This window comes from Coregonus clupeaformis, chromosome 7 (genome assembly GCF_020615455.1).
Source record: "Coregonus clupeaformis isolate EN_2021a chromosome 7, ASM2061545v1, whole genome shotgun sequence".
NCBI lineage: Eukaryota > Metazoa > Chordata > Actinopteri > Salmoniformes > Salmonidae > Coregonus > Coregonus clupeaformis.
The window spans coordinates 2,890,801-2,906,869 of NC_059198.1; the positions used below are offsets into that span (position 1 = coordinate 2,890,801).

At 43.3% G+C, this 16,069-nt stretch overlaps 1 protein-coding gene across 3 annotated transcripts in view; it reads right to left on the reverse strand.

Moving 5' to 3' along the window:
• Nucleotides 1-4,797: 4,797 nt before the first annotated feature.
• The window catches only part of LOC121568815 (TOM1-like protein 2), a 42,803-nt gene continuing 31,531 nt past the window's right edge, over nt 4,798-16,069 (reverse strand). Inside the window, exons 10-16 of one of the 3 annotated variants that reach the window (XM_041879251.2) lie at nt 14,147-14,369; nt 12,908-13,025; nt 12,432-12,510; nt 11,231-11,302; nt 7,423-7,482; nt 6,470-6,512; nt 4,798-5,957 (exon numbers count right to left, since the gene is read on the reverse strand). In XM_041879251.2, the coding sequence (XP_041735185.1) occupies nt 5,812-5,957; nt 6,470-6,512; nt 7,423-7,482; nt 11,231-11,302; nt 12,432-12,510; nt 12,908-13,025; nt 14,147-14,369 (741 nt within the window). In that variant the 3' untranslated portion in view covers nt 4,798-5,811. The remainder of the gene's footprint in view (nt 5,958-6,469; nt 6,513-7,422; nt 7,483-11,230; nt 11,303-12,431; nt 12,511-12,907; nt 13,026-14,146; nt 14,370-16,069) is intronic. The other 2 variants (XM_041879252.2, XM_041879254.2) reach the window with 2 other exon arrangements.

Consider the following 16,069-nt stretch of genomic DNA (forward strand, 5'->3'; position numbering starts at 1 on the left):
TGTGGCATATCAATATTAAACAGCATGATCATTACACAGGTGCACCTTATGCTGGGGGCAATAAAAGGCCACTCCAAAATGTGCAGTTTTGTCACACAACACAATGCCACAGATGTCTCAAGTTGTGAGGGAGCGTGCATTGGCATGTTGACTGCAGGAATGTCCACCAGAGCTGTTGTCAGATATTTCTCTACCATAAGCCGCCTTAACGTCGTTTTAGAGAATTTGGCAGTACGTCCAACCAGCCTCAAAACCGCAGACCAAGTGTAACCACGCCAGCCCAGGACCTCCACATCCGGCTTCTTCACCTGCGGGATGGTCTGAGACTAACCACCTGGACAGCTGATGAAACTGGGTTTGCACAACCAAAGAATTTCTGCACAAACTGTCAGAAACGTCTCAGGGAAGCTCATCTGCGTGCTCGTCGTCCTCACCAGGTTCTTGACCTGACTCCAGCTCGACATTGTAACCGACTTCAGTGGGCAAATGCTCACCTTCGATGGCCACTGGCCCGCTGGAGAAGTGCGCTCTTCACGGATGAATCCTGGTTTCAACTGTACCAGGCAGATGGCAGACAGCGTCGTGTCAATTTATTTTAATTGACTGATTTCCTTATATGAACTGTAACTCAGTAAAATCTTTGAAATTGTTGCATTAATACATCTGGAGTGTCTGCATGGACATCAATAGGAAACAATTACCTTGGCATGGGAGGGTAGGTATAACTATAAGGGGAAAGGGTCAGCGCAGGGGAAACATGCAGTGCTATGAATAACACGGTGCAAGAAGTGAGTCCGTTGCATCACTCAGTGGGCCACTATCCCAGGTTGAACCATGAGCTTGTCTCTGCCTGAATTTACCATGTGTGTTCACTATCATATTTCATATCGTAACTCCATTGCAAGGACAAATGTAATACACACAAACACGAGAAAATAATAAGTGTTGGTAGAGGTCACACGTTGCTAGTGTTTTATTGGTTAATACGTGCATCATCAGGTCACACAATAGAAAGCTGAATCCAAAGTAATGAATGGCAGAACAGCCATAGAACACCCACACCAACATACAGAAGGAGGGACAGGAGTTCTCCTGACCATGTGACCTGACCATTTTGTCTAGACCGGAACATTTCCTGGTCAGGAAAAACAACTGTTCCTAAACAGAACACCGGAGGACACAATTTCCAACTCCACCCTGTCCATACCCAGTGAGCAAAACAGGTTGAAAATACATAATTTCAACTAGTTTTGCTGTTGAAATTACGTATTTTCAACCAGTTTTACGGGTAGTGAAGAGATACAGTGGGTTACAATGGTTACAATGTCCAGTAGCTTATTCCTGTTGCAACCCAACAGGTTCACGTTCCATAGCAACCCAACAGATTCACATGATCCATAGCAACCCAACAGGTTCACATGTTCCATTGCGACCCAACAGATTCACATGATCCATAGCAACCCAACAGGTTCACATGTCCCATAGCAACCCGACAGGTTCACATGTCCCATAGCAACCCAACAAGTTCACATTCGATAGCAACGGCAACAGATTCACGTTCCATAGCAACTCAACAGGTTCACACAACCATCTGATCGGAGGACAGCCGTAAAAGAGTAAGGTTGCAGTCAGGGCTTTGCATCATCACATTAATCACTGACATAAAGCATATACACAGAACTCTTTCTGGTAAAAAAACAAAAGAAAAAACAAAAAGTAATGCACACACATAGAAATCAACTCTGTAATTGATCAAGTGAGATGTTACATTTCGGTAACAAAGAATCTTAGTTCAAACATCTCTATGCTTTTGTCCATTCTTAAGACATAAGAGGAACAGCAATTCTTGATTGTAAAACGTATGCTACTATTTCATACAGCCTCCTAAGAGGTATAATTAAAGCAATATAAGACCAAATAGGACAAAAATGAAACGGAGTAAAAGCTAATTAATAACAGTTTATTCTGTTACAGTACTCTAAAACACATTCAAACATTAATGCCTACGACAAATACTTTTCTTGTTTGTAATGTCACCCTCTAACATTTATAAATGATTGTTACAAATAATGTTTTATCTGGAAATTGATCTTTTTAAATAACAGATACAGTAAGGTATTTTCGGACAAATATGACATTTTATTTAAATGAGTCTCATTTACAGTATAATACACGTAACTTTGTTAAGTATATAAGGATACTTGCGAGTAAACACAAATAGTTCCTATTGACGTGAAACGTCATGGCGTTTTGTCGTTATTAATTTGGTGTTCCTTGTTGAAGCTTTATAGGCATTAACTTTGAAAAGTACTGGCAAAAGCGTTGGAATTAAGAAATATCCTCTTTTGCCTCAAAGTGTGGTCTATAGCCCATGTTGTTTTCCTGACAACAGGAAATGAATGTTATGCCCTCATCTAACTGCATTACCTATTGTAGGTAAGCAAACTCAAATAGAATGTTAAAATAGGTTAAAGGGGCAGTCCCACTAGCAGAGTCACAGCCCACAGCTACCACCAAATGTAATCCTCAAAAATAAAGACATGAAGCTTTACCAAACAATTCAAACCACAGTAAAAATACATAAAACATGGTAAAATAACGTTTTTGATCATCCTTCTGAAGCACATCCGAACCTCTTTCTGTCCCACACATGTATGAGTAAGGAGAGGAGAGCAGGGGCGCTTTCCCCAAAGTAGAAAGGATTTGTGAGGAATTCATTTTCCTGCATGACATTACTGTACATATACAACCAGGAGACCAAACAATACATGAATGAGTTAGCCTTTCGGCTTAGCAACGTACATAAAAGCTAATAATTCGGTTTGACTTTTAAACATGTACTGCAGGTAATACTCACATATTTCTGATGTATATACATATATTTATGTAAACATATGGACACTTTTTTTTTTTACAATAACTACATGTATAAGCGTTTGCAATAATTATTTTCTGTCAAGTATGCTACCAATACGCTATCATGAAATTGAAATTTGATTAGATTTTCAGTGCCATATTTCACCTGTTCTTTTCCTTTAATTTCCATGTCAGGAAAAAGTGTCAATTTTTATATTTACGACTTCCTGTAAAAGTGTGCTTTGTAGGGCAGAAAAGGGCTGAAATTTCATAAAAGATTCATTTGCAATTAGTCTAAGAAGAACATTTATTGTTTCCTATAAAAAAAAGAGTTACCATCTTATTAACACAAGGATATACAGTGGGGGAAAAAAGTATTTAGTCAGCCACCAATTGTGCAAGTTCTCCCACTTAAAAAGATGAGAGAGGCCTGTAATTTTCATCATAGGTACACGTCAACTATGACAGACAAATTGAGAAAAGAAAATCCAGAAAATCACATTGTAGGATTTTTAATGAATTTATTTGCAAATTATGGTGGAAAATAAGTATTTGGTCACCTACAAACAAGCAAGATTTCTGGCTCTCACAGACCTGTAACTTCTTCTTTAAGAGGCTCCTCTGTCCTCCACTCGTTACCTGTATTAATGGCACCTGTTTGAACTTGTTATCAGTATAAAATACACCTGTCCACAACCTCAAACAGTCACACTCCAAACTCCACTATGGCCAAGACCAAAGAGCTGTCAAAGGACACCAGAAACAAAATTGTAGACCTGCACCAGGCTGGGAAGACTGAATCTGCAATAGGTAAGCAGCTTGGTTTGAAGAAATCAACTGTGGGAGCAATTATTAGGAAATGGAAGACATACAAGACCACTGATAATCTCCCTCGATCTGGGGCTCCACACAAGATCTCACCCCGTGGGGTCAAAATGATCACAAGAACGGTGAGCAAAAATCCCAGAACCACACGGGGGGACCTAGTGAATGACCAGCAGAGAGCTGGGACCAAAGTAACAAAGCCTACCATCAGTAACACACTACGCCGCCAGGGACTCAAATCCTGCAGTGCCAGGCGTGTCCCCCTGCTTAAGCCAGTACATGTCCAGGCCCGTCTGAAGTTTGCTAGAGTGCATTTGGATGATCCAGAAGAGGATTGGGAGAATGTCATATGGTCAGATGAAACCAAAATAGAACTTTTTGGTAAAAACTCAACTCGTCGTGTTTGGAGGACAAAGAATGCTGAGTTGCATCCAAAGAACACCATACCTACTGTGAAGCATTGGGGTGGAAACATCATGCTTTGGGGCTGTTTTTCTGCAAAGGGACCAGGACGACTGATCTGTGTAAAGGAAAGAATGAATGGGGCCATGTATCGTGAGATTTTGAGTGAAAACCTCCTTCCATCAGCAAGGGCATTGAAGATGAAACGTGGCTGGGTCTTTCAGCATGACAATGATCCCAAACACACCGCCCGGGCAACGAAGGAGTGGCTTCGTAAGAAGCATTTCAAGGTCCTGGAGTGGCCTAGCCAGTCTCCAGATCTCAACCCCATAGAAAATCTTTGGAGGGAGTTGAAAGTCCGTGTTGCCCAGCGACAGCCCCAAAACATCACTGCTCTAGAGGAGATCTGCATGGAGGAATGGGCCAAAATACCAGCAACAGTGTGTGAAAACCTTGTGAAGACTTACAGAAAACGTTTGACCTGTGTCATTGCCAACAAAGGGTATATAACAAAGTATTGAGAAACTTTTGTTATTGACCAAATACTTATTTTCCACCATAATTTGGAAATAAATTCATTAAAAATCCTACAATGTGATTTTCTGGATTTTTTTTCTCATTTTGTCTGTCATAGTTGACGTGTACCTATGATGAAAATTACAGGCTTCTCTCATCTTTTTAATTGGGAGAACTTGCACAATTGGTGGCTGACTAAATACTTTTTTCCCCCACTGTACATACTGAAATGTTCAAGGGTCCAAAAGTGCATAAAGCTCATTAAATTGGTCTCATCATAGTAAAGGGGAAGGAAAATGTTGACGAATAGCCCAATATTAGAAGACACCTGTGGAGGCTGCTGAGGGTAGGATGGCTCATAATAATGGCTGGAACGAAGCCAATGGAATGGCATTAATACACATGGCACCATGTGTTTGATGTTGTTGATACCTTTCCACTAATTCCGCTCCATTCAATACCACATGCCCGGACTTCCCAATTAAGGTGCCACCAACCTCCTGTGATAGACACATTTAGTAATTGTTTTTGTCATTAAAGCCTCTTAGTCTTATTTACTTGCTACACTTACATAGTGTACAGGTACTACCAGAGCTAAGCGTCACTGTTGCAACTGATCCGGTTGTTTTACAATTGTACAGGTAGTATTAATAACACCTATCGCAAATATTTGGTGTTTCTTAGGTTCTGATTGAAAATATTATGTTGGACCCTTTCCTTCCCCTATGTACACACCACACAAGATAACATGGAGGGAAGCTGACAAAAGCTTTTCAAAGAGGAAAGCAAATATAAAAGCTGTGTAACAGATATTTGCTGTGGTGCCATAGTGCTTGAACCCTGCCACGGCTGCTTGCAGCTATATATTTTTGGGTTTTCCCTTTTGAAATGTGAAAACAGACAGACACAGGTCAGTAATGTTTGCTATCCTCACAATGTTAGGTTATATCCTCCTTCGGGTAGCTAGCTGCAGATGAGATACAAGACTACAGACATATCCCACACTGACAGACGGATCAAAACCTCAATAGTAATATATGATGCAACGCGGCTGCGCAGGCGGACAGCAAGCATGGTCCTCTGCAGGAGGAGGATTGGTGTTCAGTTCAGTAGCTACACTGCTGCTTGGCAGGAGTGCCGGATGGAGCAAGTGGGCCGGGGGTACCTAGGTGCTGTAGATGCCTCAGAGAGAGGGGTTTCCTGGGGTAGACTCTACAAGGCAAAGAGGGCATCCTCCGTCCGTTCGGCCTTCTTGCGGGTGCCGCTGGGGGCGCTGATAGGGGTACCAGGCTCATCACTAGGGAGCGATGGTAAGGAATCGACCACCTTCGCTCGATCCTCCAGAAACTTATCAAACTCTACAGGAAGAGGAGAGAAAACCCCTGTTAACAGCAGGACATGGTTCGTCAGTTGTTGACTTTTTGCGTAGTGATCATCATTGCTGCACCTTCTGGAGAGGCACAGTCCTGCATGTTTTTTGCCCCACATCAGCAGTGAAACACCTCATTCATGCAATCAATGTGTTGAAGATCAGTAGATTGGTTGAATCAGGTGTGATGGTATTAGCTGAGACAAAAGCCTGCAGCACTGCGGCTCTCCAGGAGCAGGATTGAGAATAAGAGCACAAAGGCTGCATTTACACGGGCAGCCCAATTCTGATCTGATCGGATTGGTCAAAAGACCAATTAAGTTGCAAAAGATCAGAATTAGGCTGCCTGTGTGAACGCAGCCTAATATATCAAGCGCTAAAGAGCTGATCAGAGAATTTTGACACACAAAGTAAGAAGCAGAATCTATGCCACATTTAATGAGAGCTTCTACACATGCACAGTAGCAGTATCAAGTGTTAGTGCCCTGAATCTATCCATACCTTCACTCGTCACCCCTTCCTCACCATCTAAACCATCGCCTTTCTATTCAGAGGAGAAGAAACAGAAATCAGTCAATCCATAACATTTGTGGTCAATTCTGCCAGGAGGATCACACAACCATTGACTCACCAAGATGCCTTACAGTAAATTGACATTGTTAGGAGACAAAGTCAAAACATTGGTCTTCCCTTAGGTATTGTATAAGTATGGGTTGCAAAATTATTTCCCCAAATCCCCTTGTATTCCAGAAATCCCAGTGTAGAATTCACAGATTTCCTGCTTATTCCCTCTTGATTCCAGGAATCTTCCAACTGGGATTTCTTGAAAACCAGGATATTTTGGGAAAGTTACGGGAATTTTGCAACCCCTACGTACAAGTTGACTAGGCTACTTACCTTCCTAACTCCTACAGGACACCATTCACAACTCAGGGAGGTCACTCCCACCCAGTGCTTTTGTACTGACATTGAGGTACTTCAAGAACATGTACTTTCCACCACTGTGTTGGACCCATGCTTCCATCATACTTCAATAGATCCATCCACTCGTCCATCCAACCTTTCAGGAACATGTTTACTCTGCTATATCCCTTTAACAACAGGACCTGTGTCTACCTTTCACATTCATCAGGAATGACCACTGTAGCATCACCTGGTGTGATGTGATACAGTACCAATGTCATCTTTAGACTGGCAGGTTTTATTTTCTAGATTAGCATTACGGTCGCATGTGAGAGATGCGCATCATAGATCACTTTTATATTGTTATTTCACTCTCATCATTGGTGGAAAACCATTAGTCAGATAATGTATCGATGGAAGATGGTCAACTAAAGTTAAGAACACTACATGTGATCTACCTGGTTACGTGAGATGGATAGAAATGTCATGTGATAAAAGAAAAAGAAACGAGAGAGAAGAGAGAGAGAGAAATCAAGGTAAAGAAGTCTCACCACATCAGCACAGAGCCACTCCTCTATGTCATCCATGACAGAGGACTGCGATACGGGGATCTATGGAGCAAAGCCATGGACAAACCCAGGGGACGGCACAAAGCCACACAAAATAATAAACCCCACCGCCACACCCACCCGACAACAGAAACAAAACAAAGAAACAACAAAAACAAAAGAAAAACAACAAGAATAGATTCACCGGAGGCTCTGAGAGGAAAATGACAAATAACAAAAACAAAGCCATCAAACCAAAACCAAGAGCAGAGGAAGAGAACAACCAGACACATCACAGTGGTCCTCAGACACAGCCCTGAGGAGTCCCTATGTGTGCAGGTTTCCTTTATCATGTTCAACACATTTATTTATTATGGACAGGATTTTTTCCTGACTGGGCATAGGCAATAACCAGGTCATAGGCAATGTCCAGAGTTGTACCTGGGTCAAATCACATGGTCAGTATTCAGGGAAAACTCCAGTCCCAGACCACTTCCCAGGTAATTATTTTGTCCTCATTGGTTCTAAATGAGTAGGCATGGAACTACCAGCTGCTAGCTACAGTTATGTAACACTGTGTTAATTAGTCCACATCATTAGTCAATTAACAGATCAGCCAATTAACATTATTCAATCATTTGTTGGAAGGACAACCTGCAAAACACAGGGACCACCGAAGACTGGGAATGAGGACTAATGTCATAATGACACACGCACACACAGAGCATAAGCAATGCTGGCTGCATGACATGCAGTGACAGTGAGAATGGAAAGGAGAATGTGAGAGGGTGGATGCCATGGTGTGTGTGTGTAGAGGTCGGAGTGACTCAGGGTACAGTACCAGCAATCAGGTCTGATAGGAGAGGGGTCAATAGTCATGAAGGCTGCCCTAACAGTTGCCTGTATGCACAGATCTAGGATCAGCTTACCCTCCTGGTTTAATGGTTCTGGGTAGAAGTATGCCTATATGCACAGGTCTAGGATCAGCTTACCTTCCCCAGATCCTAACCTGAACCATTTATTAAACATCAGTGTCATGATGCAACTGAATCATAGCCGATCTCTTCCAAGCTCCTTTTAGTTGCTGATCACAAAGATCCAAGAGAATGAGATACTGAGCAGTTACTCAGAAGTACACAGACTAGTCATGCTTTGAGCAGAAGAATAAGATAGAGAAGAGATCATGCTCAAGCTGCCAGGCATGTGCATTCACTGACGTCATATCTACAATCTAGTCTTTAGAATCTAGATTCTCTAACAGATCAAATTCCACTGTTGTGTACCGATATGAGAAGGACATAAATGTATAATGCTCTTAAAGATTCTGATAGATCTTTTGGGACATTGATGAGAGATGTTGAAACAATCACTCTATGTGAAGTAGTGGTGGGTTTTTTCAGTCTCCACCAGTCTATTGAGGAATCAAAAAAGGAAAACATCAAAATGTACTGTTGTGTAGGATGCTCCATACACCAGGTCACTAGCGGTAGATATAAAACTCACTCAAAGGTAAAACAGAGGGTGAGTTACTGTAAGGGAATTCCCCACAGAGTCACGTGATTTGCATAATGATACGCAAGTCAGATCATTTGGACTTTGGCTGTCTAGCTAGCTACACTCCTTTCGAGCAACTTCACAATGTATTGTTGTTAAGCCTTATTCACAGATTCCGGGTGTTGAACATTATGCAATGCCAACTTTTCAAAGCCAACAGGGTCGACATACCATGGTCGACATATACCATGGTCAACAGGGTTGACATACCCAGGTCAACAGGGTTGACTTACCATCGTCAACAGGGTTGACATACCATGGTCAACATACCATGGTCAATAGGGTTGACATAGCAAGGTCAACATACCATGGTCAATAGGGTTGGCATACCATGGTCAACAGGGTTGACATACCATGGTCAACATACCATGGTCAACAGGGTTGACATACCATGGTCAACAGGGTTGACATAGAAGAAGGACCATAATTGAAAGAAATAATAATAATATGCCACTTAGCAGACGCTTTTATCCAAAGCGACTTACAGTCATGCGTGCATACATTTTTGTGTATGGGTGGTCCCGGGGATCGAACCCACTACCCTGGCGTTACAAGCACCGTGCTCTACCAGCTGAGCTGGTATAAGTATGGTACAATATGGAACAGTTTTATACCAATCATAGCAGCAATCAATGCATCACATCAACAGTATTGTAGCTAATAGGTTTAATATGTTAAATCAGTTAATGCACTAGTCTTCCAGTGTTAAAATGGAACTACTATACTAGTTGTCTTTAATATGTATAGTATATCATCTACACTGAACAAAAATATAAACGCAACATGTAAAGTGTTGTTAAATAGCATTATCATTACCCAGGTGCACCTTGTGCTGGGGACAATAAAAGGCCACTCTAAAATGTGCAGTTTTGTCACACAACACAATGCCACAGATGTCTCAAGTTTTGAGGGAGCGCGCAATTGGCATGCTGATTGTAGGAATGTCCACCAGAGCTGTTGCCAGATAATTTAATGTTAATTTGTTTACCATAAGCCTCCTTAATGCTGTTTTAGAGAATTTGACAGTACGTCCAACCGGCCTCACAATCGCAGACCACGTGTATGGCGTCGTGTTGCGAGTGGTTTGCTGATGTCAACGTTGTGATCAGAGTGCCCCATGGTGGTGGTGGGGTTATGGTATGGGCAGGAATAAGCTATGGACAACGAACCAAATTGTATTTTATCGATGGCAATTTGAATGCACAGAAATACTGTGATGAGATCCTGAGGGCCATTTTGAGGCCCATCTTTTAAAAAGGTATCTGTGACCAACAGACGCATTCTGTATTCCCAGTCATGTGAAATCCATAGATTAGGGCCTAATGAATTTATTTTAATTGACTAATTTCCTCATATGAACTGTAACTCAGTAAAATCTTAGAAATTGTTGCATGTTGCATTTATATTTTTGTTCAGTGTACTTCAATCAAATTTCTCTATAGACTGTTAGCTTGACAATGAATGTGACAGAGATGATACTTTCTACTACACAGACGTTTGAACCAGGTCCAATCAGCAATAATGATACTATTGACAACAAATCTGATGTCAACCATAGAAATAGAATCAATTTGAAAATGGCCGCCGGTCTACCCATTATAAACCCACTGACTTGAATGGGGATTCCCATTCTAGTGATTCTATTTCTATGATGTCAACAGCCTTGTCAACTTAACACCTGTTGTGCAGCAGTAAAGTATCTGTACCTCTCCTGGGTTTAGTGTGTTACTGTTAGACATGTACTGTTTGTGACTGATGAAAACCCACACCTGGTCCTGGGGACCAAGCAGACCTTTCACTTCATCCATGAGGGCAGGAGGAGAGGATGGAGGGATGAGAGGACCAGGACCAACAGTAGGAGGGACAGAGTGAAGGGAGTCCACATGTGTAACAGTAGGTGTGTGTGTGTGTGTGTGTGTGTGTGTGTGTGTGTGTATCCAAAATATGCATAATGACGCAGATTCACCATCTCAGAGGTCCTAGGAGTCTTGACTCCTTTCAGAGCACACAAGGACAAATTAAGATTCTAACAGCTTATTTATTCATCATTGTGTGGGTATTGTACAATTGGAGGAGTCGTCTAGCTTTTTCTAACGTGTCTCCATTCTACTGTTGGTGCTAGCTGGTTTAGCAGTGCTGGGATATGGATGGTCAGGGGGATGGATGGATGGTGACGAGGGGGCCAGGGGTGGAGGGGGGATATGGGTGATGGGGTGACTGGACATAGGGGGGAGGACACTGAGGATGGAGTCCTCACCATTCCTTGGGTAATAAGCCAGCTGTCTATGGGCAGCTCCAACTCTGGGTTATCATCCCCTATCACCCTCAGCTGAATCAACAACAGAACAAGACCTTACACAAGATTGAAGATAGAGGAAGCCCCAGACCAGAGCAACAGAGCACAGAGAGAAACAGAGAAATCAAATGCAACGCAACAACCCAGACTGAAGAAAAGATAGGGAGAAGGAAAGGATGGGGGGGGAACAGACGAGAGGAAAAATACAGAATCATTCCAATAAAAAGGTGAACGCATGGGGAAAGGAGGAAGGAAATAAGGAGTTTGAACTTTGAGCCCTCAGCTGATCACTAGGCCCCAGACTGGCAGTTACATTCCATCTGAGGCAATCTCAACTGGCACTGGAGGGTGAAGGGTTTGTGTAATCGGCGTGTGTGAGAGAGAGAGTGTAGATTTCATAATACTTTGTGTCTGGCCTTACATGTGCAGAATCTACATCTAGTTTAGTAGTGTAAAACCTGATAATTACAAAGTGCCTTGTTAGTACTGACTTACTGTGGTACTAGAAAAAAAACTCATCCAAAAAATAGTTTTGACAATTTGAAGGAGAAAAGGTGACATGCAAAAAGTGGAATTCAATAGCATGGTTTCCTATGACCTTTGACACCCATAATGTGACAAAATACTGTCTTACAGAGTGCAATGAACAAGACAAGAGGAAGAAAAGAACACCCCAAAAAAAAACTATACTGAGGAATGACAGAATGACCAAGTAATGGGAGTTTATAGTTTAAAATGTTTAGAGAGAGTATTACATGTACCTCTTTAGAGTACCTAGTTATACTAGACTACAAGCCATGCTTATTGTCTGTGTTTGTTACTACAACACTACAAGAGTGTAGTTCACCATTCAGAGCTGGCTAGCCTTGGTCTACTACTGTATTCATCCGGTATTACTCTGGTAAAGTCAGTCAGAGGCTGCGTCCAATGGCACCCTATTCCCTATATAGTTTAGTACTTTTGACCAGTGCACTATATAGGGAATAGGGTGCCATTTGTGGTACAGAGAGCCGAGGTCAATCACATGCAGAGAGAGGAGACCAGGGGCTGAGAGATGAACCTTGTCAGCCATCTTAACAGCACGTCAACCACACTCTACACTTCAATGTGGGGGGGGATGTGAATCTAAACTACATCCCCCAGCATGCTTTGGTGCACTCACCCCTCCAGTGGTGTTCTGTTGTCTGACATCCAGAGCCGAGGCAAGCCCGCCCAGGGCCCGAGGGTCCTCGTACTTCACACTGACAACAAACACACACAAAAACACAAACAGAGAACAAGTTAGAGCCAGTCCCACTGTGTGGCATGGAGATTGTTCTGGAAGGCTGAGAGTGGCTCTAGAACAGGAGTGGATAAAAACACATTCACAACTCTGGTCCTGGGGGCCAGCAAATTGCAGGCTTTTGTTCCAGCCCAGCTCTAACACACCAGATTACATTTATATTAGCCTAACTAGAAGACTATGATAAATTGATTATATTAATCAGGTGTGCTCTTGCTGGACTGTGACCAAAAGCCTGCACACACTGCAGTCCGAGTCCGACAGGATCAAAGCTGCAAATCCATTGTAACAGGGTTCTAGAAGTTTGGAATGGGTTCTAGAAGCAAAAGGGAGAGCTAAGCTTGAAGAAGCCATACTTTTTGCGTTGGTCGGCCAGAGAGCTGGTTCTGGTCTGAGCGAACATGTCAAAGTCGTCTCCAGGGTTGTGGCCCGACAGAGAGGACAGGGTACCACTGACACTGTCCCCACCCACATCTGAGGGAGGGAGAGAGGGAGAGAGGGAGAGAGGGAGAGAGGGAGAGAGGGAGAGAGGGAGAGAGGGAGAGAGGGAGAGAGGGAGAGAGAGAGAGAGAGAGAGAGAGAGAGAGAGAGAGAGAGAGAGAGAGAGAGAGAGAGAGAGAGAGAGGCAGAGGCAGAGAGAGAGAGGAGGGAAGAGAAAGAAAGGAAGAGAGAAATAGTTGAGAGAGGGTGTAAAGGGGTGTAGGGAAGAGAGTAAAAGAAAGAGAGATGAGATCTAAATGTCCACAATAACAGTCATCATCCTGCACCAGTCTTCTGGAATCAATGACAGTCATCATCCTGCACCAGTCCTCTAGAATCAATAACAGTCATCATCCTGCACCAGTCCTCTAGAATCAATGACAGTCATCATCCTGCACCAGTCCTCTGGAATCAATAACAGTCATCATACTGCACCAGTCCTCTGGAATCAATGACAGTCATCATCCTGCGCCAGTCCTCTAGAATCAATGACAGTCATCATCCTGCGCCAGTCCTCTAGAATCAATAACAGTCATCATCCTGCACCAGTCCTCTAGAATCAATGAGTCAACATCCTGCACCAGTCCTCTGGAATCAATGACAGTCATCATCCTTCACCAGTCCTCTAGAATCAATGACAGTCATCATGCTGCACCAATTCTCTAGAATCAATGACAGTCATCATCCTTCACCAGTCCTCTAGAATCCCTCATAATTCAGAAGCACCTTTCTTACTCCACTCACTGTGTGCGTCCCAAATGGCACCCTATTCCCGATGGGCCCTGGTCAAAAGTAGTACACTACATAGGCAATAGGGTGCCATTTGAGACGCAAGCACTATAGATCAAAGGAGCATATTCTACCATGTTCTCCCCCTGCCTGCTAAGGCATTTTTCTCTATCTAAGGCCTCAGCCAGAGCATAGTGCCACAGAGTGCAGCAACATCATTTAGGCTAACAGGGGAGTCATTTACAGTACGTTATGAGAGTTATGGAGCAGGGCTTATTTCCCATTAGAGCTCTGATTATAAACCTTCTTACACTCCACTCCACTGCATTTGTATACAGTACACAGTGTACCATTTATGTTCCTAATGAACCCTTCCCCATCCTTACCCATGCCAGCGAGCTGAGTGGACAGAGTTGAGGGGCCAGAGGTAGGGTCTTGGATCAGGGCCGGGGTCCGGGCAGGGGAGGCTGCAGCCCCTGTAGCCCCAGCCCTGGGGGCGGCCACGGGGGGGACGCTGGATGGTGGTGTGGGGGTGGCTCGGAGGCTGACCACAGCGGGCGAGCCTGGTGTTAGGTCTATCAGGTTGTCCTCTGTGGCTTCACTCAGCATCTGGAGGGAGACACAACAGAACACAGTCAACATATATACAGCGGTGGCTCCTGTAGAGAAGATTAACAGAGGTAGGAGGTACTGGAGATGTCTACTGGTCCAACACCTCACTGTCCTCTATGTTAGTCTATGGACATCAGAGGGGTTTGCTTATATATATATATATATATATATATATATATATATATATATATATATATATATATATATATATATATATACACACAGTGGGGAGAACAAGTATTTGATACACTGCCGATTTTGCAGGTTTTCCTGCTTACAAAGCATGTAGAGGTCTGTCATTTTTATCATAGGTACACTTCAACTGTGAGAGACGGAATCTAAAACAAAAATCCAGAAAATCACATTGTATGATTTTTAAGTAACTAATTTGCATTTTATTGCGTGATATAAGTATTTGATACATCAGAAAAGCAGAACTTAATATTTGGTACAGAAACCTTTGTTTGCAATTACAGAGATCATATGTTTCCTGTAGGTCTTGACCAGGTTTGCACACACTGCAGCAGGGATTTTGGCCCACTCCTCCATACAGACCTTCTCCAGATCCTTCAGGTTTCGGGGCTGTCGCTGGGCAATACGGACTTTCAGCTCCCTCCAAAGATTTTCTATTGGGTTCAGGTTTGGAGACTGGCTAGGCCACTCCAGGACCTTGAGATGCTTCTTACGGAGCCACTCCTTAGTTGCCCTGGCTGTGTGTTTCAGGTCGTTGTCATGCTGGAAGACCCAGCCACGACCCATCTTCAATGCCCTTACTGAGGGAAGGAGGTTGTTGGCCAAGATCTCGTGATACATGGCCCCTTCCATCCTCCCCTCAATACGGTGCAGTCGTCCTGTCCCCTTTGCAGAAAAGCATCCCCAAAGAATGATGTTTCCACTTCCATGCTTCACGGTTGGGATGGTGTTCTTGGGGTTGTACTCATCCTTCTTCTTCCTCCAAACACGGCGAGTGGAGTTTAGACCAAACAGCTCTATTTTTGTCTCATCAGACCACATGACCTTCTCCCATTCCTCCTCTGGATCATCCAGATGGTCATTGGCAAACTTCAGACGGGCCTGGACATGCGCTGGCTTGAGCAGGGGAACCTTGCGTGCGCTGCAGGATTTTAATCCATGACGGCGTAGTGTGTTACTAATGGTTTTCTTTGAGACTGTGGTCCCAGCTCTCTTCAGGTCATTGACCAGGTCCTGCCGTGTAGTTCTGGGCTGATCCCTCACCTTCCTCATGATCATTGATGCCCCACGAGGTGAGATCTTGCATGGAGCCCCAGACTGAGGGTGATTGACCGTCATCTTGAACTTCTTCCATTTTCTAATAATTGCGCCAACAGTTGATGCCTTCTCACCAAGCTGCTTGCCTATTGTCCTGTAGCCCATCCCAGCCTTGTGCAGGTCTACAATTTTATCCCTGATGTCCTTACACAGCTCTCTGGTCTTGGCCATTGTGGATAGGTTGGAGTCTGTTTGATTGAGTGTGTGGACAGGTGTCTTTTATACAGGTAACGAGTTCAAACAGGTGCAGTTAATACAGGTAATGAGTGGAGAACAGGAGGGCTTCTTAAAGAAAAACTAACAGGTCTGTGAGAGCCGGAATTCTTGCTGGTTGGTAGGTGATCTAATACTTATGTCATGCTATAAAACGCAAATTAATTACTTAAAAATCATACAATGTGATTTTC